The sequence below is a fragment of the Opisthocomus hoazin genome, chromosome 4 (assembly GCF_030867145.1).
Source record: "Opisthocomus hoazin isolate bOpiHoa1 chromosome 4, bOpiHoa1.hap1, whole genome shotgun sequence".
NCBI classification, from domain to species: Eukaryota; Metazoa; Chordata; class Aves; order Opisthocomiformes; family Opisthocomidae; genus Opisthocomus; species Opisthocomus hoazin.
In genome coordinates this window covers 23,823,273-23,845,180 of record NC_134417.1, presented here as the reverse complement: position 1 = coordinate 23,845,180, position 21,908 = coordinate 23,823,273, and the positions used below count along the sequence as shown (strand labels likewise).

The window sequence follows — 21,908 nt, the reverse complement described above, 5'->3', positions numbered from 1 at the left end:
CAAATTTAATATTTAAAAGGAATAGAAAGTCTTGCTAAACTTAAATGTTGTTTGTCATTTCTGAATCATTGTTAATAAGCATTTCACATTCCTGTTAACTATCGATGTCACTCTGCTTTCCTTGCTTTTGCCTCTCCTATCGTGACAGTTTTGTATCCTGTTCCTGTCTTTTTGGTAGTTGCCAGATTGCTGGCTGACTGATGTGAACAAAGGCTTGTAACCAATGATAATGACTTCTTGTATCATCATTTAGAGATCTCTGGTTAATTCACTTTAAATTGATATTTAGGTACTGTCAGGAGTATTCTTCGAAAACCTGTAAGTTATGTTAGCTAATGTACAAGACACTAGAGAGGTAATTTTTCCTCTGTCTTCAAGTTTTTTTTGAAAGAGCGTGTGTATGTTATGCACACACATGTGTCAGCTTGATATCCAAGTCTCTGACAAATGTAAATGTGCATGCTTTAAAGTTAACTTTGGCAGTATGGATAATACTGCTTTTCTGAAAAAAATGAGGTTGTAGACCAAATCAGAGATAGATTTGCAACTCAGTGTAGTTTTCTACTTTCTAGTTTTCAGTTTTGGTTCCTGACATGCCTCTAGTTGTAAAAAATAAAAATTAAAACCAAACAGTGGCAGCTGTGGATCTAAAACACTGGAGGATTTGTGCAAGCAGTCTTATAAATCGGGGCATGCTCCTGAAGTTCATCTCCTTTCCTCCTTCCCTTTCCCCACAGCTCCTCCCCAAGTTTAGGTAAGGTGCACACTTTGCACACAAGTGTTTATATTGTTGGGCAGTTTTCCTTCTCTTGATTCACTGTTCCTTTTGACTTTGGAAAAGCAGAGTTAACTTTGAGTCGATCAGGATATTCTACTTCAAATTTTCTCCAAAATTTGAAAAATGAAAAAGATACTTGGAACATTACTCTGTGTTTCTGTAAGGTGCAGGAGTGAAACTTTACTCTGCTAATCACCCTACACAGAAATGTCTGTGAGAAGATGATGTAGTTCTGTTTATATTTTTATGGATATAATCGTATGTTTTTCCTCTTAGAATCCATTTATCGCCGAGGCGCCCGCCGGTGGCGAAAGCTCTATTGTGCAAATGGTCACACTTTCCAAGCCAAACGATTTAACAGGGTGAGACTCTTGTTGGGTACTTAAAACCGTGATACAGGGATGTCTTACTTTTGCAGTTACGATGTCACTGCCTTGAAAAATTACAAGGTAGTTTTACTCTCATTTTTGTTGTTTGTCTATAGTGTGTGGCTTTTTGGTAGCCCTGTTGTTTCCTGAAACTTAATCATTGTTAAATTTTCAGGAACTTAAAATAGAAAAAAAAAATGTTTGTGGTTCACTTTACATGCACTTTGAAACCATGATATCGATTGTATAAATGCTCCTGTGTTCCCTTAAAATCTTCCCAGAGGGCAAACTTTAATACTGGTATTGGTTGACTCTGAGCTGAAAGCACGTTTTCAGTTGTGTTCTGGGAGTGAAAAGGTCTGAACTTGCTTATGATGCACAGACTTGCTTTCTTGGCTTTTAGATGAAAAACTGAGATGTTTCTTCAAAGAGCCTGCTTATGATGGCATGTAGTCAACTGAAAATAACAAACTATTTGTAATATTTTCAAGAAGCAATGGTCAGATATAATAAGCAAAGGACCAAGAATCTGCTGTATTTAGAAAAAGTAACAGCAAAAAACCAAACCCAAAATATTTGAACAAGTCAGGTTCTCTGACAGCTTCAATAATTTTTCCTTCTTTTCTAAGCTTTAGCGTATTGTGTGCTTAATGCTTGAGATTGTCTCCACTAACCTTCATCTTGAGCATCCTTCATATCTAACTTCTGCCTTTTTTTTTAACACCTATTTCTGGTCAAAGGCTGTCAAGGCACCATAGTTTAATCACTTTCCACTCTTGCTTTTCACGGTTCTTTTGAGTTGTTTTGTGAATGTCCTCCAGTGAGTGGTGATCTTTCCATTTCCTGTTATCTGGTGGTTTAATGTGTTGACGCTTTTGCTCTCCAGCCTTCCTCTGTGCCAACGTCAGGACTCATCTACACAGAGACATGATGAGGCACGTAGCACGTCAGCATGGTCACAGCAGCCTGCTGGTTCAGCTGCAGTGCTTTGGACCTGGAGTTGGCTCGTGTCTCTCTGGGTCTGTGTGCAGCGTAAGATGCTGACTGTGCCTGCACGTTTCCGTGTAGATGCAGACTTTCTGTACAGCAGTTGCTGCTTATTCAGTTTTAATTTTTTTATATCCTCTGTATTGTATCTGCCTGTTCGTTCTTAAAATTTTCAGATAGAGACTCTTGGTATAGTGGCAAGTTCAGCAGAAATCTCTCTGATGTCCTGTGTTCTTTGATAATGAAAATGTGACTGAATAGTTTCTGTTGTTTAAGTTTACTCTTTAATTGGTCTTGTTCATTTGTCATTCTAGAGAGCTCATTGTGCCATTTGCACTGACCGAATATGGGGCCTGGGTCGCCAGGGATATAAATGTATCAATTGCAAACTACTCGTTCACAAGAAGTGTCACAAACTTGTCAGTATTGAATGTGGCCGTCATACACTACAACCAGTAAGTAAAACGTACCTGAGAAGTTGTCTTTAAAAAACAACTGACCATTCAAACAAAAAAGCCCATTTAACCCTAGTGATTTTTCAAACTGTAGTCTGCAAATAGTCACAGTAGATGAAACATCATTCTTTATGGTTACTGTGACACTTTGCAAGAAAGTTTTGGAGTCACTTAGCAGCATGGCGGTTTAGTGGCAAGGTGGGAGTCTTTCACATCTGACATTTTTTCCTGTGTCAGATACAAGCATACAAGTGATGTTTATCTTATCCTTCACTGTGTTGTTACGTAGCACATACACACACACTATTTTGCATCTTTGAAGTGAGGTACAGGTAAAATAAATTCTTTAAACATCTGTGAGATTATTAGACTATTTTCCATTTTGTAGAAAATGAAGATAAAGTGCAGAGGTTTTGACTTTTCTCCCAAGAAATTCAGTAATTTTTAGTTCCAGAAAAATTTAGATGATTACTGCCCTTGGTTTAATTTTTAAAGAAGACAGCTACAAGCGTACATTTTGTGAATTCATTTTACTAATATATGTGCTGCTGAAGTACTTCAGCTTTTCTGTCTCATTTCTCATCTGTTATAGTTATTTTCTCTGTTGTACTAAGTTATCACTTCAACAGCTTCTGGAAATGTGTCATAACTTCTGGAAAATAGGTAGAATAAGGACTGCAGTGGTTTCTTTTGTGTGTGGATCAGAGCAGTAACTATGTTGACTAATGAAGTTAAAAAGCAGCTAGATTATTTTCTTCAGGGATCATTTATTTCATTTATTGTCTCTGTAATAACGTGTCTCACACTTAGACAGTATTGCAAAAATCATGTGCTTATTTGCAGGAACCAATAATGCCTATGGATCCATCGTCAGCGCATCCAGATAATGTGGAATCGGGTAAGATCAATAATTCTTCTTTAAATTGCTGAGAGTTGCTGAAACATGAACTTTGTGTTTTAAAAGGAAGCAGAATAGCTTCAAGTAAATTATGGTAAAAACCCTTTTTCTTTCATTTATGGAACAAGAAAAGCAAGATGGCTTCTTAATGCTAAAGGGGATAGAAATATAGAAATTCCTCAGTTTTCCATATCTTATGAGTTTAAGAAATTTGGCTAAAAAGGAATAATTTAGGCTGTCAGTTACATTTTTCCATCAGTAAGCTGTGTACTTTAAACGCCCTGATCAATCAAACAAAAAAAAACCCTTAAGAGAATTAGCAGGGTTTCTACTGGATCGGTAGCCGAACAAGTTCATTCACGTAGCAATCAGAGTGATGGTCCTAACATTTGAATTTGGGTATAGACAATGATCAGTTTAAAAAACCAAACAAACCACTATTCTGCACAAGATTCTCAGTGTGTGGAGTCAAGATTAATCTGAAGAGATCTCCAAATGTCATTACAGGGGTTTTTATTAGCTGTAACTGATTATTAATGCAGTATTGCACAAGAATGACTCTGATGATTTAAGGAAAAAAAAAAAAAACCAAAAACAAACAAAAAACCCAGCAGTTTTGAATACTTACAATAGATACATTTAAATTGTGTATCTCTCTGAGCTTTTCAGTGGGAAATTTTAAGGCAAAAGGAAATACTGTTGTGTCACATTGGTCTAATTATTTTTCTTGCATCTCTAGTGATTCCGTACAATCCCTCAAGTCATGAGAGCTTGGACCATGTTGGTGAAGAAAAAGAGGTAAAGTATCTTAACCATGCTAACTGTATTCAGAGATCTTAAAGCCTTTGTCTCTCTCAAATATTAAGATTTTAGTAATTTAAGTTGTCACAAACTGAAAACTAGTGCATAAAGCACATTCGGGTTGCTCACTCGGGTGCATGCATGTATAGCTTGCAAGCTGTTTTATTTTGAACCTTGAGTTGAGGTGCACTTGGATTTAGAAAGTATGGATGTGTTTTGACTTAAAAAGTATTCCAAACTCCTCCAGTTTCCTTTGTTTCTTATCTGCCAAGTCTCCTCTGTCTCCTTTCTTCCCCCTCGCATTCCAGGACAGTGCAGTTCTAAGAACAGCAAGTGTTCATTATTTGTTTATATTAATTATGCTGTTCTATTTGAAATGCTAACATTTGCAGTTGTTAAAATTGGCAAGCCTGCTTACTGATTTCAAAGTATCTTTATCAATAGGCAATGAGCATTAGAGAAAGTGGGAAAGCATCCTCCAGTCTGGGTCTTCAGGATTTTGATCTGCTCCGAGTTATAGGAAGAGGCAGTTACGCCAAAGTACTGCTTGTTCGACTGAAGAAAACTGAACGCATTTATGCCATGAAAGTGGTGAAGAAAGAGCTCGTCAATGATGATGAGGTAGGCAAGCTTTTTATCGATGAATTGGGCAACTCTTCCAAAGAGCTTCAGTGTCTACCACAAGGTGGGAGCCAGGCTTGTGGGTCTGCAACAGTAATTGAAAATTACACATGCGGTTTCTTATACGTACTAAATTCACAGGAAGGTTCACAAGACAGATAACCAGTTTTGAGGTCTTCATTGACAGACTGGTAGCTCAGAGCCACCCTCCTGTGCCAGTGGCTTCTGTCATGAACCTCTTTGCCACTGTTATCAGTGTTTCTTTTGTGATCAGCACTCTCTGCAGCAGTGCTGCTGCAGAATTCAAGTTAATAAGCCTGGTTTATTTCATTGTTTTGGAGCCGTATGCCATCTCTCTCCTATTATGTTGGCTTGCTGGGCTGAAAAAGAAATGGGTGGAGTCTGGTTTTCGTATGTTCAAGTCTTTTTTTGTCACAGAGGAGAACTCACAATGTTACTTTAATTGCTCTTGTAATTGGACCTTTGTCTTAGCAATTTGTTTGTAGCTTATACAGTGATTAGTGGAAACTAATTGGAATTGCAGTATTTAACTACTAAACATCTCTTGTTGCTGAAGATTTCCCTTGTGTTTCTTTAGGCTACTCTGAAAAAATTCGAGTGACTGTGGTTTGCTGTCCAAGAGCTTTTGCATGTATTTCTTGGTCTACTGTTGATTTCTTCTGCATTTCTTGATGCTACTTTATGTTTGTCTGCACCATTTTATCTTTTACAGATGAGTGTTTTTTCATTCTGAAGTGTAGTTACACAATGAGGCTAAAATTATGGGACACTCGAGACAGGAAAAAAATGAGTGTGCTAAATTGTATTACTTCGCATTGGAGAACTATATACATCTAATTTTTTGCAAGTAAAACGAGGACGGCAAAACACTTGAATATCTTTCTGCTAATTGTCATTAATACTTGACGTAACAAGTGCAATAATTCTTTTCTGAATGTCGCTTTTCTTAAATAAATAGGATATTGATTGGGTTCAGACAGAGAAACACGTCTTTGAACAGGCTTCAAATCATCCCTTTCTTGTTGGACTACACTCTTGCTTCCAGACAGAAAGCAGGTAAAGGTCGTATCATAATAAGAAGATGGTCTTATGCAAAAAATATTTCATTCTTCTAGGCATCTCAAAGGCCTATTGAAAGCATTAAGTGTTAGGTAGGTAGCACAAGTCAGTGTGCTGTAAATCATTGTAGCATTTTATGAGCAAAAGGCCACGTCCACCATCTAAGCTTATCAGATTGGGAAGATGCAAAAAAGTGTAAAGTAGTGGTAGGTATGATGGGAAGGATTCTGGACAGGAAGAGAGGTGCAGCTAGCAGAGAAAAAAGGCATAAGAATATGAGGTAGAAGACAGACCCTAGAATAGGAGAGAGATAGAAGTACAAAAAATGAGGACATTTATCTTAAGCTTGCATGGGCTCTCTGAAGATGAGTCTCTGAGCAAGACTTGGAAAATACTATCTGAATTTTAAAAAGGAAAACGGAGTAATAGCGATGAAAATGTTTTCCTGTGTGTTTATATGTAGAAGAGATTGCAGTAGATTAATAATTTACTATTCTATACAGTAATAATTTTCAGTATATATAAGATACAGTTGTTGTGTATTTAAATAAGATCCTTCCTATGTGAAAAGGTGACAAGCTAGTGGGGGGAAGTGAGAAAGAGTATTAGTAATACACTAATAGTATTAACTACAAACAAAGGAGATTAAAGGGATCAGGAAGGAAAATGAGATTTTTTTTTTTTTCCTGGTTTGTGTATAGAAACTGATGTGAGTCTATTTATATATTCACATACGTAATCATGACAAGCAGCAGCATTAGGAATGTGGGAAGGATTACTTCCCTTCCTTTAGCGGTAAAGGAATTATTGAGAGAAACTTCGTATACTTGATTTTTAACTTTGGGAATTTGTTCAAAGGGAAGGAAAATAGTGAACCCAGCCATAATACCAGAGAGATAGGAGGACTTGAATTGACATTGTTCAATAACAGACCTGTAACATCTCAAAACCTCTTTCAGCCTTGTTTGTAACAAGCTCCTGTGTGTTTCAGGTTATTTTTTGTTATAGAGTATGTAAATGGAGGAGATCTAATGTTTCATATGCAGAGACAGCGAAAGCTGCCAGAGGAGCATGCCAGGTATGCCTAATTCCAGATTTCTTGCATCAAAACAGTTGGTTTTCTGACACAGTGCAGCAGTGCAGAGATTATGATGATGAGCTAGCAAAGCCTCTGCAGATGTTAAGGATTTAAGGAATGTGAAACTGCATCCTCATTGTAATGCTGCAAGCTACCGTATTTTTCTTTCAAGAAGGAACTGTAATGGGAAGCACTTAGGTATTGTTTGTATTAGCATTACCCTAGATGACTTCAGTCTGATTCTGATTTTTTTTTTATCTAGAAAAAACACTTTTGTGATATTTTTTTAACTGTTTAATGATATCAGTGTGTTTTTCTCACAACAACCGCTACCAGCTGTCCAGGCAAATGCTGAGTTCTTGGTGCATATGCTTTCTCTCAGATGGTGAGATGAAAAGGATGATTTCGGTAGACATTAATAGTAATTAAAAATAGCTTTTGAAGTGACTGTGGCTAGGAATGCATGTATGATTATAAACAACTTACCCACTTCTCTGATGAAAAATGATAGAATACAGGGGATTATGTCTGGAAAAGTATCATGCTACCAAGACTGTTATTGTGGTTTGGGTTTTTGATTACTGGAGTAATCAATATCTCTTTCTACACTAGGTTTTATTCTGCTGAAATAAGTCTAGCATTGAACTATTTACATGAACGAGGGATAATCTACAGAGATTTAAAACTGGATAATGTGCTACTAGATTCTGAAGGGCATATTAAACTCACAGACTATGGCATGTGCAAGGTAAGATCTAGTTCCTTGCTAACCACTAAAATCAATAATTAAGAAGTTGTCATAAATTAAAAAATGCAGTGACTTAAAAATGTGAAATTTCAAGGTATTCATTTATACACAGTGCAGACAGGCTGTATGCTCATTTCACTTCTACAAATGGAAATAAGAAAAAGACATGCCAAAGTGCACGGACTATGTATATATTACTGTTTATGCTTTTATAAAGCTGCTGTATCAACTTAACTGAGAGGTAGGCTGAAATAGTCAAGATAGCTTGATTTCAAAAAGAGCAAGAGGTTGAGATATATCGATCACCCTTGCTCCCGTTTGGATTCTATGACGCTTCCCATTTTCTCTAGAGAAAATTTGTCGCTACAGAGACACTGGAGCACAGGTTTGCCTTTGCCATGGAATTGCCATTGTGTTGATCTATTAGAATTATTTTAAATGCTAGAATTTTGGGTAGGCAACTGAAAAGCATAAAATTACACAGGTCAGGAGGGGCCTCAGGAGGTCTAATCCACCCTCCTGCTCAGATCAGGGTAAACTGTAAGATCAGGCCAGGTTACTGAGGGCTTTATTCAGTTTGGTCTTGAAAACGTCCAAGGATGAAGACTCCACAACTCCTTTGGGTAACCCCCCTACGTTCTGCATCCCGTGCTCTTTTCTGAAAAGCTCGTGTGTCTGTCAATCGCAACACTCTGGTCATGTAAGCTATTGCACCATGCCTCGGTTATTCCCACTTGCCTATCTTGGGAGATGTGGTGGAGCTTACTAGCTAAAAACCTTAAAAGACGGCGTTGTCAGTAGGGGTGTGCCTTCCTTGTGAGACTGGATGTGACCTGCTTCTGTTTCTTCTGAAACAAGTAGTGTTTTGTACTAATTTACATACAGATTTAAGTATTGTTTTATTAAAACGAAAGCAGCTTATTCAGGACACTTAATTCAAAATTAAGTTCTTACCAGAGGGGGAGTGTGGAATCTTTGGCTAACTGTAAAGTATTTTTTTCCCACCTTTTCTTGAAGGAGGGTCTGAGGCCTGGTGACACAACCAGCACATTCTGTGGGACTCCAAACTACATTGCACCTGAAATTCTCCGGGGAGAGGATTATGGTAAATTGAATTTTTCACTGCTACTGTGTAACTTTCACTTGTCTCTTTACTCGTGTTGTTTAGCAGTAGGAAGTATAAATCTGTTAGATACGTGATCAGTCTCAATTTAGCATCCTGTCTGAAAAAGCAAATAAACCCTTCAAAGGAAGGGCAGAAAAGATTGCACCAAGCAAATGAGATACCCTGCATCCACATTTTAAATTATTTTTATCAGTCTTGAGGAATAACTTAAGTCATCCAAATTAATTATTGTTCATAACTATTTTAGCTACTAATAATGATATACTTGCAGTCTTGAATTATGTTCAGTTTTGGAGCTTTATGTTTGGCAGCAATGATGACATTAGATATAAATGCATTGCAAAGGGCCTAGATAATAGACATCTCTTTCACAAATCTCTGTGTTAAAAATGAAATTGCCTATGCAATTGCTTGTCCAGGAAGTCCACAAGATTCCTGAAGCAAGAGACCTGAGAGTATAGAAGGCTTGCTGTGTACCCTTTCTTCCTAAGCTTCCAATAGTGTGCCAAGCAGATCTTTGATCTGTGTTCTTACCTAAAGATTTTAGCAAGTTCTACAATTGGTTCCTATTTTTAAGAAAGTATGTATTTTTTTTTTTAAATCTACCATCTTATTTCAATCAAATGTCTCTTTTAGACTGGCTTCACATCTTCCTTCCTTATCACAAATTTTCTAGGCCAACCAGACTAAATCAGTCCCAGCCTAGCAACTGGAATTTTTTTTCTTCAGCAGTGAATAGTAGAATAGATATGCTCAACTCCATAAATAACTTGTCTTGCTACTATTAAGAATCACATACTTCCTCCTTGTCTGTATCCCCCGCCCTGGATAACCAACCCCCTGTTGGTTAGTAATGACTAGGCTTAAATATTATCTAAACCTTTGTTAAGGTCCTGACACCAACCTTGAAACTTTTTGCGTTTCCTTTCCTTTGTACAGCATTCCCTCTTGTTGCACACGTAAGGAACCAAGTAACGTCTCGTGCAATTGTTACCTTTGTTCAGTTAATCAGAAAGACTGGCAATACTTAAATTTTTTGAACAAATTCTTTCTTCTCAAAACACGTCTGTCTTTAGCCCCAAAAATGTTAGTATTTTTGCTCCAAAATATCTTCAGTGGTGTTTTCTCCTTTGAATTCTAGGCTTCAGTGTAGACTGGTGGGCACTTGGTGTACTTATGTTTGAGATGATGGCAGGCCGGTCACCGTTTGATATTGTTGGGAGCTCTGACAATCCTGATCAGAACACAGAAGATTATCTTTTCCAAGGTAAGGACCATGAGCGTTCCTACACTTCAGTGCTTTGTTTCTACTTACCTTTAATCTAGCTTTAAAGATGCAAAAGGTGATATGAACCTTGTTCTCTTGCAGTAATTTTGGAAAAACAGATTCGAATTCCGCGATCCCTTTCTGTTAAAGCAGCAGGTGTTCTAAAGAGTTTCCTCAATAAGGTAAGAGCTAGAGGGGACTATTTCAGACTTCTCAAGAGCAGCTATTTTTTTTAAACCTGTTGACTAATCGATGCATAGCAGGCATACTTTATCTGCCATATACAGAAACAGGGTAGAAAAGGTGTGAGCCTAAAAAGCAGAATTTCACTGGGGCTGGGGGACCTATTCTAGCTACTTGTCTTAAAATCTGAAGCAATGGATTCTCAGTTTGGAATCATGAGTATATTTCAAACTGAAAGGCTTAGAATTGCTTGGAGTGATTTCTTCAATCTGGGGGATTGGAGAAACTTACCAGATTTACTTTGGCTCTTAAAGAGAAGCAGTTTAGCAAATCACTCTGACAACTTCCGCTGACTTCTTCGAGGGAAACGCAGAGGCAGTGTACGCTCACTGTTTGCTGATAGCTAACTAGCCTGAGAGTCAAAAAGTGCTTCTGTGGTACTAGACTAGTCAGAGCACGTGCTGGCCTTTAGCAAGTGTTAGATGAGTGGGGAGAAAGAGGTACCGGAGAACACAGATGTAGTTAAATTACTCGAAGAAAATAATACTGTTCACGAACACTGCTGCTGTTACAGCTCCTTGGTAGTGTGTGCATACACATACATGGAGATGGACTTGTCTTGTTAAAATAAACTTCTTCCCACTGTATTTATCAGTAACCTGCAGTTACTACCCCACTGTGACTGCCTGGCATAGTCAGCCTGCTCGGTGAGAGGCAGGTGGGAGGAAGAATCAAATTCCCTTGTAATCTAACCAAGTTTGCTCTGAAACACACGGTGTTTTTGAACAGGTCTAAATAAAAATGAAGGCTGTTTACATAAAATTCCGTTAAAGGCTTTCATATATTCATGCCTATTTTAGACAGTAAAATGCTAGAGTTTCCAAAATAAATAATGCTGACTTGGTCCTTCAGTGTCCCTTGTAACTCTGGTGTTTAGTTTCTCACAGAATTTATAACATTTGTATTTTACTCATGCGTAGGCCATGGCACCCATTTAGAAATGTTTTTTTCCTTGCACAGGATCCAAAGGAACGCTTGGGCTGCCATCCTCAAACAGGATTTGCAGATATCCAGGGACATCCGTTCTTTCGCAATGTTGATTGGGATCTGGTATGTCAATGCCCACTGGCTTGCCTGATTTTCTTCATATACAGTGATGGCTTGACAACTTGTTTTGAGCATGGGAGATGACATAAAAACTTCAAAAACCTTAAGCTCTTAACTTATTATGTACAATAATGACCATCCAGAATCTTTTAACCCTTTTAGACACAGCAAGTATAGTAGATTAATAGAATGATTGTTGAAAGTATACAAAAGAAACCTAATGGTAACTTCCAGCCTTGTTTAAAAATAATACAATAGGTTGTAACTCATTCTTGGTGTCACTAAGTGCATTTATTCTTAGATGGAGCAAAAGCAAGTGGTACCTCCATTTAAACCAAATATATCTGGAGAATTTGGTCTGGATAACTTTGATTCCCAGTTCACCAATGAACCTGTGCAGCTCACTCCAGATGATGAGTAAGTAATGTAGAATTTAAGAAGTTCTGATAAGTCAGTGAAGGAGTTATAGAACTTCATTTAATAGCTGTAGTTGTAGTACATAGAGTATACGTAAAGCAGTAAATAACATTTTTCTTGTGTTAGTTTGGAGAAAATGTCCATATATACAAATGTTATATGTCCTCACGGTAGACTTCGTATGGCTGGATTAAGTATTGTACTCTGGCATGACGTAAAAATCAACTAACAGTGGGAAAGTTGCTATAAAGAATCTTAGTTCAGGGAAAGATGAGTAAGTGCTATTTTACAAGTTTTAGTGGTATCATCTGCAAGAAATGAACGTGTGAAGGAAAAGACCTGTTTTGTCAAGTGGTTTATTTCTGCATTATTTTAAACTGTGATATTTCTGGAATGTTGGGGTTAGTTTGAATTTTTCTTGGGTGTTCTGAACAAGAGAAGATGCTTTGTTTGGCTTGTTTGGGTATTTCAAATTGTAGTAGTCACGTGATACTATTCTGGCTGAAAAGCCTTGATAAAATGCATGATAATGCGTTTGATTTTGTTAGTGGATTTGTGGTTCCTTGGCTCCTGAGGGACCCTGATTTGGGATGAGGAGGGAAGGGCCCTTCTAGTTTGACAGAGCCACTGCTGTTCACATTTTAGGAATTTTTCTAGGGTTTTGTATAATGTTCATGTAGTATGCAAACAGAAACAGAGAATATTAAATGTTACCTATGCACCTGAATTAGGTCTGAGATCCAACGTCCTTCTTCATCCCTTTGTAAATGCATAATGTAAAAATAAAGTTGCTGATGCAGGTGCAGTATCTTATCACATCTCCTGTTTTCACTTTTTACAAAACTGTTTGGGGAAAGCTTTCAAACTGCAAACCTTACAGATTGCTTTGTGGGGAGAATATGTGCATGGGAGCAGCCCAAACACTACTCCTGTATGGTTTTGTGTTTTGTTATCGTTATAGGGGCTAAAAAACCCCCAGTGTTAACTGTAAGGATAGAGAGGGACGAAAGAGAGATGGGAAATTGTACTCAGCTGCAATCTGCTGTACAGGTCTCAATTTTAAGATAAGCTATCAGTTAATATTGTTACCTTTTTAATTTTTCTAACTAATGACTGTTTTTTAATCTCAATAGTGATATTGTGAAGAAGATCGACCAGTCTGAATTTGAAGGCTTTGAATATATAAATCCTCTTCTGATGTCAGCTGAGGAATGTGTCTGAATTCTCCATTTCTGGACTGTGCCAGTTGTTACTCTGTTTGTTTCTGCATGGATAAACATCTCTTCATTTGGATGCACTTGCATAAAATGAGTAACTGAACATCTTACTCTTGCCACCTAGTGTGAATTACTCACTAATTTTCTTTTTGCATTAATTGTCGTCCAGGACAGTTGCTATGCTGAACCTTCGGCTGCCAGATTTAAAATGTTAAACTTTCCAACAGTCTTGCCAAACTTGAATTTTAATATATGCATTGGTCTCTGGGGCTCCTGACTGAACCATGGAGTCTGGCTGTATAATCTGCCAATAGACGATTCTAATAAAGGAAAGTTTTTCTTACTGCTTTAAGAATAGAAATTGCATTATGGGATGTAATAAAACATCGTTAAAGGAATTCCATTTTTCCAGCAAGACAAGTAAGACCTTATGACTTCTGTAGTTTTAAATCTCTTCTCTCTAAACATCTGATTTCCCTGTCCTCCTTACTTAGAAGTTAAAGCTGTGTTATTGCCTTTCCAATTGAAATGACAGCAAGGAGAGCACATTTTGAAACTGAAAAGGTCAAGAATGGCTGCTTTCACAAGGGATATTGATCCTGCCCAAAAGGAGATGATTAACTCAATATTAGAATCAATAGATTTTGCTGTGAAATGATACACTAGGAATTGCACATTGATAGACAGAGAGTGCCTTTCCGAGTCTGTTCCTCTGTGAGGGCTGTACATGGTACAAAGCGTCAGTTTAAGTAAATGGAATTCAATTAATCCTTTAAAATGTTACAATCTATAGAGTGTAATTTAGCAGTAATGGGCAGCTAATATTGACAGATGTAGAACCTCATACTATTATTTATTGCTTTTATACTTGCTATCTTAACTGTATCAGAAGTGCATACATTACAGTTATGGCCTAGATAAGGGCATTCTTTCTTTTTTTCTTTCTTTTTTTTTTTAAATCTTATTGCCGTACTGTTGGAAATGCATTCGACTGCCAGTGGAAAAAGCACAGCTAAGAAAAAATAGGTGCTGTCCACAATGACTCCCTTAACTTCTCCACTTACAGGTGGTGATTTGTAATCACAGTCAAACCTTAAATGTTGGTAGTAGACTCAAAGTTAATTGTAAAGCAGTTGGAATAAATTGAAAGAACGGTTCAAACTAGGACTTTTGGGAGGTGCGATTCTTACATTTCACATTAGTAAACTGTAGTATACAGCACAGATAATTCTTATTTTTACTGTTTAAGGAACAGTTTTGAATGTCTTGGACTGAAGAAATGCCAAATGTACCACTTTTATTATTTTGGGGAAAAGGGATTAAGAGACACTGAAGAAAATAATCTGTGTCATAAGTAAGAGCTATAAGGCAAGCTAAGTGTTACTGAAAGCAGATCTAAGTATCTGTAAGCACAAGTTAGCAAACCTTATCTGAAGCTTTTAATAAGAATTCTGCTTGGTCAGTGTCTCTCTTTGAAAATCCTTGTATGAGAACACTATGAATTCATAGCACAAATCTTCCAGTGTATATTTTTTCACTTGCATGTTAGCTTCAAGGAGGGAGACTGCACAAATGCACAGTAGTGTCATGGTATGGTATTTAGTTCATTTTCTTCTTTGCGACGTGAATAGGAAACTCTGAAGTATTGGGCTGAGTTTTCAGAACTGGGAAGTGGTTGAGGGGCCTCGATTTCAGGGAAGCCTTGAACCTTTGCACTGTTAAAAATCAGGTTCCCTTAAATTCAAGTTGTGTATTTTCAGATGTAAAATGTCAGAGTAAACCTACTGTCAAAGACCAGCTAATTTCAGCACGTTTAGTTCATGTGAACTGCTTACATGCCATTGTAAAATTGTGATTGTTTAGCCTCTGACTTCTACACCTGCATGACTAGTTTAGACACCAGGACTTAACTGACATTAAACTTTGAAGTTATTTAAAGCAAACAAGAGAAGCCTTGTCTCTACAGTGGCTTAATTTCATACGGGGTATTAAGTAAAATGGCTTTTGGTAAGGAAGGGCATTTCTGCTGCTCATCACAGGAGAGTAATGGAGTAAAACACTGTCTTTTGTGCTTAAAGGAACAGTTAATTTTTTTATAGATAATGTTACAGAAAAGATACTTTTTCTATTGATGTATCTAACCATTAAGAATGTCGCTAAGTGACAAACATCTTAACTGTAAATCCATTTTAATTTTCTCCAAAGTGCCATGATATTAACGGTTATTTTTCATTGTTAAGCATATAGCAACTGTCATAAATATTCAGAAGGGACACTGGGTGTAAGCAGTCCAGTGCAGTAGGCTTTGTCTTATGGAGAAAGTGTCTGCATCAGAAGCACGATGTATTTATGTGGAGTAACCTCCGTTTTGTACACGAGTCGGATTCTTATGGGTGCTCTGCTAGTTAATATTGTCACTACTGTTTTCGTGTTTCATATGGAATATGGTCTTGAACATTGTTGTGTAATCATTCCCTTTATTTGTGCACACTTTTTACTTTAAATAAAACATTTATATTGGGCCTCTGTGTGTTAACCTCTAAAACAAATACTGCGAAATGCTGGGCTTTGCTTGGGATTGCCGTCTGACCCTTAACGAGTCTCACAGGAGCATTGTTCTAATCTTACAATTTCTTCTAGAAAAGATAGCACTGGGATAGACGACAGCAACCTGAGAAATACTTCCCTCAGCCCGTGTTCCCCAAGCCTGTCGTAGGACGGAGGTCTCTCTCCAACGCGGTTCACATGTTCATCATGCCCTGTGGAGAAAAAGCATCCTCGTAGGTTCTGTCTTTCGTTCCAACACCAGTGATGAAACAAAAGCAAGCAGTGAGGCATCAGTCAGCTGCGCAGATACAGAAAGCTTCAAGTACAATGTAAAAGGCAATTCTAGCCTGCTTGACCAAGGGCCTTTTTCAGCTGGAACTTCTAAGGCGTCATCTCGGCTGCCAGAGCTGGGGATTTGGAGTTTAGAGCAACGCTCTCGTCTGCTGCGCTTACTTCTGCATGATTTCTTTCTTTGTTTCTTCAGCTCCTCCCCTGCGTTCTCTTAGATTTCTGACACAGAGGGCAAGGGCACTTACCTCATACCCTGCTACAGACGCAGTATTTGAATACATCTGTATTTCAATATCTGTGTATCTATATTTTAAAGGAGACTTCCTCTTGCAATCTGGCTTGTTATTAAAAGTACGTATCGGGAGTCCTAGGCGAATGCTGCAGATGGTTGCATATCTTAAATGCTTAACCTCCCCCCACGCACGCTTCTTGTTTCTCTTCAGTTTGGTGGCCAGCTGCTCTCGGCTCAGTCTGAGCAACTGTTTATGTTAAGACACTCTATAAAAGAAATTAATAGCTCATATAATCTATATATACTTCATAGCTTCACTGCTAAGCATGCATCCTTGCTTCAAGTTGGACAGCATAAGCAGGTTAAGTGAGAAAGGTGTCTGAAATTGCCTGCAGATTAAAGATGTTTGCCTGGGAAGCGGGAGCTGGGCATTGGAGCCCCTTTCAGAAAAAGGAGATTTTGCCGTATCGTGCATTTTCTTGAGAAAAGTTCAGTTAGGGTTTATTTTAAGACTTTTTTTTTTTTCCCTGCTTACAAAAAAGGGATCTGAACTGCGTACTTGAACTGTGTGATCTTATCATCGTGTATTTAATCACCAACGATTAAAGGCAGAGAAGCATCTGCCTCCTGGATCCTTTTGGCTTTGGCAGGAGGTGGGCTTTTTCAGGCATAAACAGAACCAGAAATCTGTTGCGTCTGCATTTGACTTATAAGCTTGAACAAAGTGCCTGGGCCTATATCCCTCTTGCGCTGGGTGGTGAAGCACCTAGCTCAACAGCTGAGTTTTGACGATGATTGCAGATGTAGAAATGAAGTCACAGCTCAAGTTCCTTGTTAGCTGTAGTGTCGTGTACAGAACTTGCCAAAGTAAGCTCTCCTGTAAGATGTGGAGCGTGCTAAAGCTCATCAGCTTCTTGTGCTTTGCACGATCACAGACCCTACGGTATCTCTGACACAGCATCTTGTCTGTGTTACTTTATCTGTCGTAGCAGGTTTCAGGAGCGTAGTCTTAAGTATTACAACTTACCATTAAAAATCACCTCTAAAATGATTTTTTTCTTTAAAATGCTCAAGCTAATACCTTCAGACAAGAAAACGCACCATTTTTGTTCTTTGTTCAGTGTTAAATTATGCTCTTTAGCATCTTCAGAAACACATTTTTAAAAAATACTTCATTCTCTTTGTGTAGAAAAGCCCCTTAGTTCATAAATATGCAACTTGAATCTCACAAAAACTGTGACAAAGTTCTTTACACACTTAGCACTTTGACAAACAACTTTGTATCTATATTAACCAGCTCAGCTGAAAGATGATTTTATTTTGATTTAGTATGGTATTTGGTACTTCAATTTATATGCAGTAGTTTAAAGGATTTATTTTTATTTGCACTTAGAAATGCAAAATAGTTTGTCTCACCCCTCTTCCTAGCTTGCGAGAGGAAGAGGAATCGACCCCAGCGACGTCAAAGGTGGCCTGCGAGGAATTCAAAGGGACGAGCGTGTAGGGAGGATGAGACTTACTCTTTTTTTAAACACCCTTTTCTTGCTTCACGATATTTTGGAGGTCTGTGGTTTGGAGTGTGTCCTGCTTGGTATTATCTTAGAAATATATGAAAGAAAAATTGCATAATTCATAAGGAGCCTCTTGGTTTCACGTATATTATTATATAGCCCTCATCTTTTTACCTTATCTGAAAAGGAAACTTCTGCAGTCGCTCTTTAATTGTAAAGTAAGAAAATATTTTTTAACTAACAACCTCTCTTTCTTAGACCTGACTTAGAAGAGTAAAGACAAAATTTCTGTGCAGGCTGCCTGTGTTAAACCTCAGGTGTTGAAACCCAGCAGTGAAGGTGCTATTTGTGAGCTGCATTTTAAGACAACCTTAAATATCAATTCTGTAAGCTTCCAAAGAGCTTCAGCGCTTCTTGAAAATTCAGAGGAGTTAATGAGAAAAGAAAGATTCCTCCTATGCTCTGCTAGTGCAATTTATTTTATCTTGCAGAGGTCTGTAACTCGGGTTTTAGTTGCACAGTATCTTTGGACCTGCTTTTCACAGTCCACATTCGAAGCTGTAGGCAGAGTTAACATCTTTTTTTAGACAATCCTCTACCTACAAACTTTTGTCTTACATTGCCTGATCACTGTAGCTCTATAGCAACGCTATCATTACAGCACAATAGTTACCAGAATTTTCAACCTGAAATGGAAAATGTGCAGAAGAACTTTTGAGAATCCAAATTAAACAATGAAGTGAATGCCTAAGCTTCCATGACATCAGTAGGTCTAATAAAAGATGTAATATCTGCCTACGTATGTTGCTTTCTTTCCATCCGTAGATCATTCCAGCGCTGATACTATAAATCTTGCATTTTCTTGAGTGAAATTTAACATGGAAGTATGACATAGTGCATTTCACTGATTAGTATGTGAAGAGGACTTTTTTATCAGATACTAAACTCCTAGAGGGTGGAGAAGACAGGAATGTCCAGAATGTCTGGGCAGTGGTAACACAGGCCTGCGTCTTTCAGGGTCAGTTCCAAAAGCTGGTAGATTCTGAAATTTTGTTTTATTCTGCTATGTTGTGGCTTTCAAGCAAACCTCCTATCAGCTTAATAAATAACTAGAGAGTGTTAGTATTCTTCGTAAATATGTTTACTTTTTCATAAAGGTAGTTGTTGTCCTACTCAAACATTTTATTGCAGAAGAATAAAGACTTCAAACAGCATTTAAACAGACAACTGACACCTAATGCAAACGCACTTTTGCATCTTCCCCATCACTTTCCCCAGGCTCCCTGCCCTGCACAAATGCATTTCATGTTTCTGTGTAAGGCTTGCGATTGTACTGCAGCAACTGCTTTGCCTCACATGATGTTTGCTGAACTGTAAATGGAGAAAAGATACCAATAAGATCGTCCTGCAGAATGATTACATGAAGCAATCCTCTTTTCTGTCTAAGGCTGGAAATGCTGCAGAAGCGTTTGATGTAGCAGCCACGGTGAGAGGATGTTGGCACAGTCCCGTGTAATGGTGTTGCTGCAGGCTGAAGGACAGCATTTGTGACAAGCACCAGGCTACTCCCCATTGCTGCGCAGTGCTGGAACTCATTTAAGCACATCGGTAGCACTTCCCTACTTTGAGAAGGGCAGGCAACAAGCCTGGGTATAAAACTGCATAACTGAGCTGGAATGACTGGTGTTGATTAATGACCCTGTGTTGCTAAATTAGATCAAATGCTGTTGGGTGTGAAGATGAGCCGGGAGTAGGTTTAGGGTCCAACATCTGTGAAAATGTCCTTAAATACACAAATCCAGTTTGTGGTGAATCTCAAGTGGCTGGGAAGTACAGAGGTGTCAGTCCTGAGCATCCGTCGGTTCATGAAACTCAAGTAATGCATAGAGCCTGGCGGTTTTGTACCGGTACGTTTCAGCTGGGATTCTGCTGCTGTGGAGGAGTTACACAGATGACGCCTGGCAAAAGGAGCTAGAAAGTAGCAGGGCAAATGTAAGCAAGGAAAAATGCCCTCCCCGTAACGGTAGTAGTTACTATGATAAATGCTTCCTGAGGAAAGGCTGAATCATCTTTAGTGATTTACAGTAAAAACAGAGAAACAAAATGAGGATGGAAAAGGACAGAGTATTAAAAGGAGGGAAAAAAATTAATTTCTCCAATACCTGTGTTCTTCCCCAATATTAAATCTTAGTTCCAATTTTTGGGACGCTTTTATCTCTGCTTTGGCCTACATGGAACGGAAGGAATTTATGCCTTCCCTTCCTTCCCTGTTTTCTCTAGCCTGTGAAAACAGAAATTGCGATTTTCTATAGGCACTCTGTGAAATGTCTATTTCAAGCAGCTGCAAGAAAGGGCAGACTTAATTTCAAGTAATTTGGAGGTTTACATCCCTGAACAAAATGAAGGCTTCTTTTTGGTATCCCCTTGTTAGTAGGAAAGCTGCCTGCCTGCGGGCGCTGCAATATGGCACCAGTGAACCAAGGATCCTTGTTGCTACGACACCTTCTGCTGAATATAAAAATTGAGGTCGTGCTCTATTTCAGTTTTATGATCCCTTTATCTGTACCTGAATTCTTTAATAATAGAAAGGTCAAGTGGTTTTCTTTAGGTTTTAAAAAATAAATACAACCGCTATTGTCTTTCTCATCACAGAGTTATCATTAAAAGGCCAGACACTGCTATTTATACAGTTATTCAAAACCCTATTCTGCTACTTAAGCTGTCAGCAATTTATTATTTTTGCAATATAAAGCACCACGAGTCTCAAAGATTGCACTAACTGCTGTGCAGAGAGAGAGTAGGATAGCTCCTACCTAGAGATGTGACCACCTAATGTTAGCAACAAAGGCAAAACCTGCACGCAAAATAACACCAATCACCCCAGATCCCTCTTTGCCCAGCCATCGCCAGAAGGGAACGTTGTAGACATTGCTGTAGGTATTGCAACGGATGCGGTTGTTGCAGCAGTGAGCTGAGAGGTGACTCGCAGAGCAGTGATTCTCGAGGGCCCCTCCATCGGTCAGCCCCGCCAGCCCAGAGGAAACCTAAGCGTATCGGAGGTGCGAAGCCAAGGACTGAAGCGTACCCAGGCCGTGCCGATCATCAGTGAGGCAGGCTTTGTTTGCTCTGTGGTAATCCTTCTGGCGTGGCATTAGGTGACGACATGGAAGGGAGCCTGCTGGCCAGCGCTGCCTGGTGTTAAGCGGTGCCTGGTTGCCCCATTTTCATGTGCTACGCTTTTACACTCACATTGCATCAAAACAGGTGACTGTACGGGATGACAGGCAGCGGCAGACTGGATTGTGCCTTAGTCTCAGCTGAAGCGCTGTCTTTATGAAGAAGATGTAAACCAAAAAGCTTTAGGCTCCTTGTAGACAGAAGGAACTTGTAACACACAAACCAGCTGTACAAAGGCTAAGCGGCCACTGAAGAGCATCTTCCCCCTCCTCCGGGGAGAAGCCCGTCGCGTAACCCTCCCTTCACAGAAGCGATCGCACCGCTTCCCAGCCGGGCTCCGTGCCCGCCATGGACCCCTCGTCCTGCCCCTCAGCACGTCCTCGCTCCCGCCGCCTCACGGCGTGCCCGCCGCGGCGACAGACACCGGGGAGGCAGAGCGGAGCGCTCCTCGCCTGGGGCCCCTCGCTGAGGGAGGGTCCCGGAGGGAGGGAGGGAACCCGCCTCGCGTGGGGCCCCTCGCCGAGGGCCGGTCCCTGAGGGAGGGAGGGAACCCGCCTCGCGTGGGGCCCGTCGCCGAGGGACGGTCCCTGAGGGAGGGTCGCTGAGGGCCGGCTGCCGAGGCCCGCCGCGCCTCAGGGGAGCGGCTCGCCCCACAGCTCCCTGTCAGCGCCCGGGCCTCCTCCCGCCCCGGGGCCTGCGCTCCCGCTCGGCTCCATCTCCCTTTCCACCCTGGCCGCCCCCCGCGGGCTCTAAGGGCGGAGAACCGGCGGCAAGGCGGCCCGGGGCTGGCGGGCGAGCAGAAATTGCGCTTTTTCGGTTTTTTTTTCCTGCGTTTTTTTATTATCCCCCCCCGCCCGCTCTTCCTGCCGGCGGGGGGGGAGGGGTTTCCCTGCGCTGAGGCGGCGGCGGGCGGGGGAGGGGCGGCCGCTGCCCCAGACAGTGGGCGGGGCTGCGGCGGCGGCGGGAGGGGGTGGCGCGCGCCGCCGGCGGGTTCGTGCCCGCGCGCCGCCGTCTCTGCC

The 21,908-nt window shown here is 39.9% G+C and overlaps 1 protein-coding gene across 3 annotated transcripts in view; it reads left to right on the top strand.

Annotated features, from left to right (window-relative positions):
- The window catches only part of PRKCI (protein kinase C iota), a 29,268-nt gene extending 13,615 nt beyond the window's left edge, over nt 1–15,653 (top strand). For 2 of the 3 annotated variants that reach the window (XM_075418338.1, XM_075418339.1), the window contains 14 exons: nt 1,055–1,140; nt 2,448–2,588; nt 3,432–3,486; nt 4,226–4,284; nt 4,732–4,908; nt 5,888–5,985; nt 6,980–7,066; nt 7,679–7,814; nt 8,832–8,919; nt 10,082–10,207; nt 10,310–10,389; nt 11,411–11,500; nt 11,799–11,914; nt 13,048–15,653. In XM_075418338.1, the coding sequence (XP_075274453.1) occupies nt 1,055–1,140; nt 2,448–2,588; nt 3,432–3,486; nt 4,226–4,284; nt 4,732–4,908; nt 5,888–5,985; nt 6,980–7,066; nt 7,679–7,814; nt 8,832–8,919; nt 10,082–10,207; nt 10,310–10,389; nt 11,411–11,500; nt 11,799–11,914; nt 13,048–13,135 (1,427 nt within the window). In that variant the 3' untranslated portion in view covers nt 13,136–15,653. The remainder of the gene's footprint in view (nt 1–1,054; nt 1,141–2,447; nt 2,589–3,431; nt 3,487–4,225; nt 4,285–4,731; nt 4,909–5,887; nt 5,986–6,979; nt 7,067–7,678; nt 7,815–8,831; nt 8,920–10,081; nt 10,208–10,309; nt 10,390–11,410; nt 11,501–11,798; nt 11,915–13,047) is intronic. The other variant, XM_009940016.2, reaches the window with a different exon arrangement.
- Nucleotides 15,654–21,908: the final 6,255 nt, after the last annotated feature.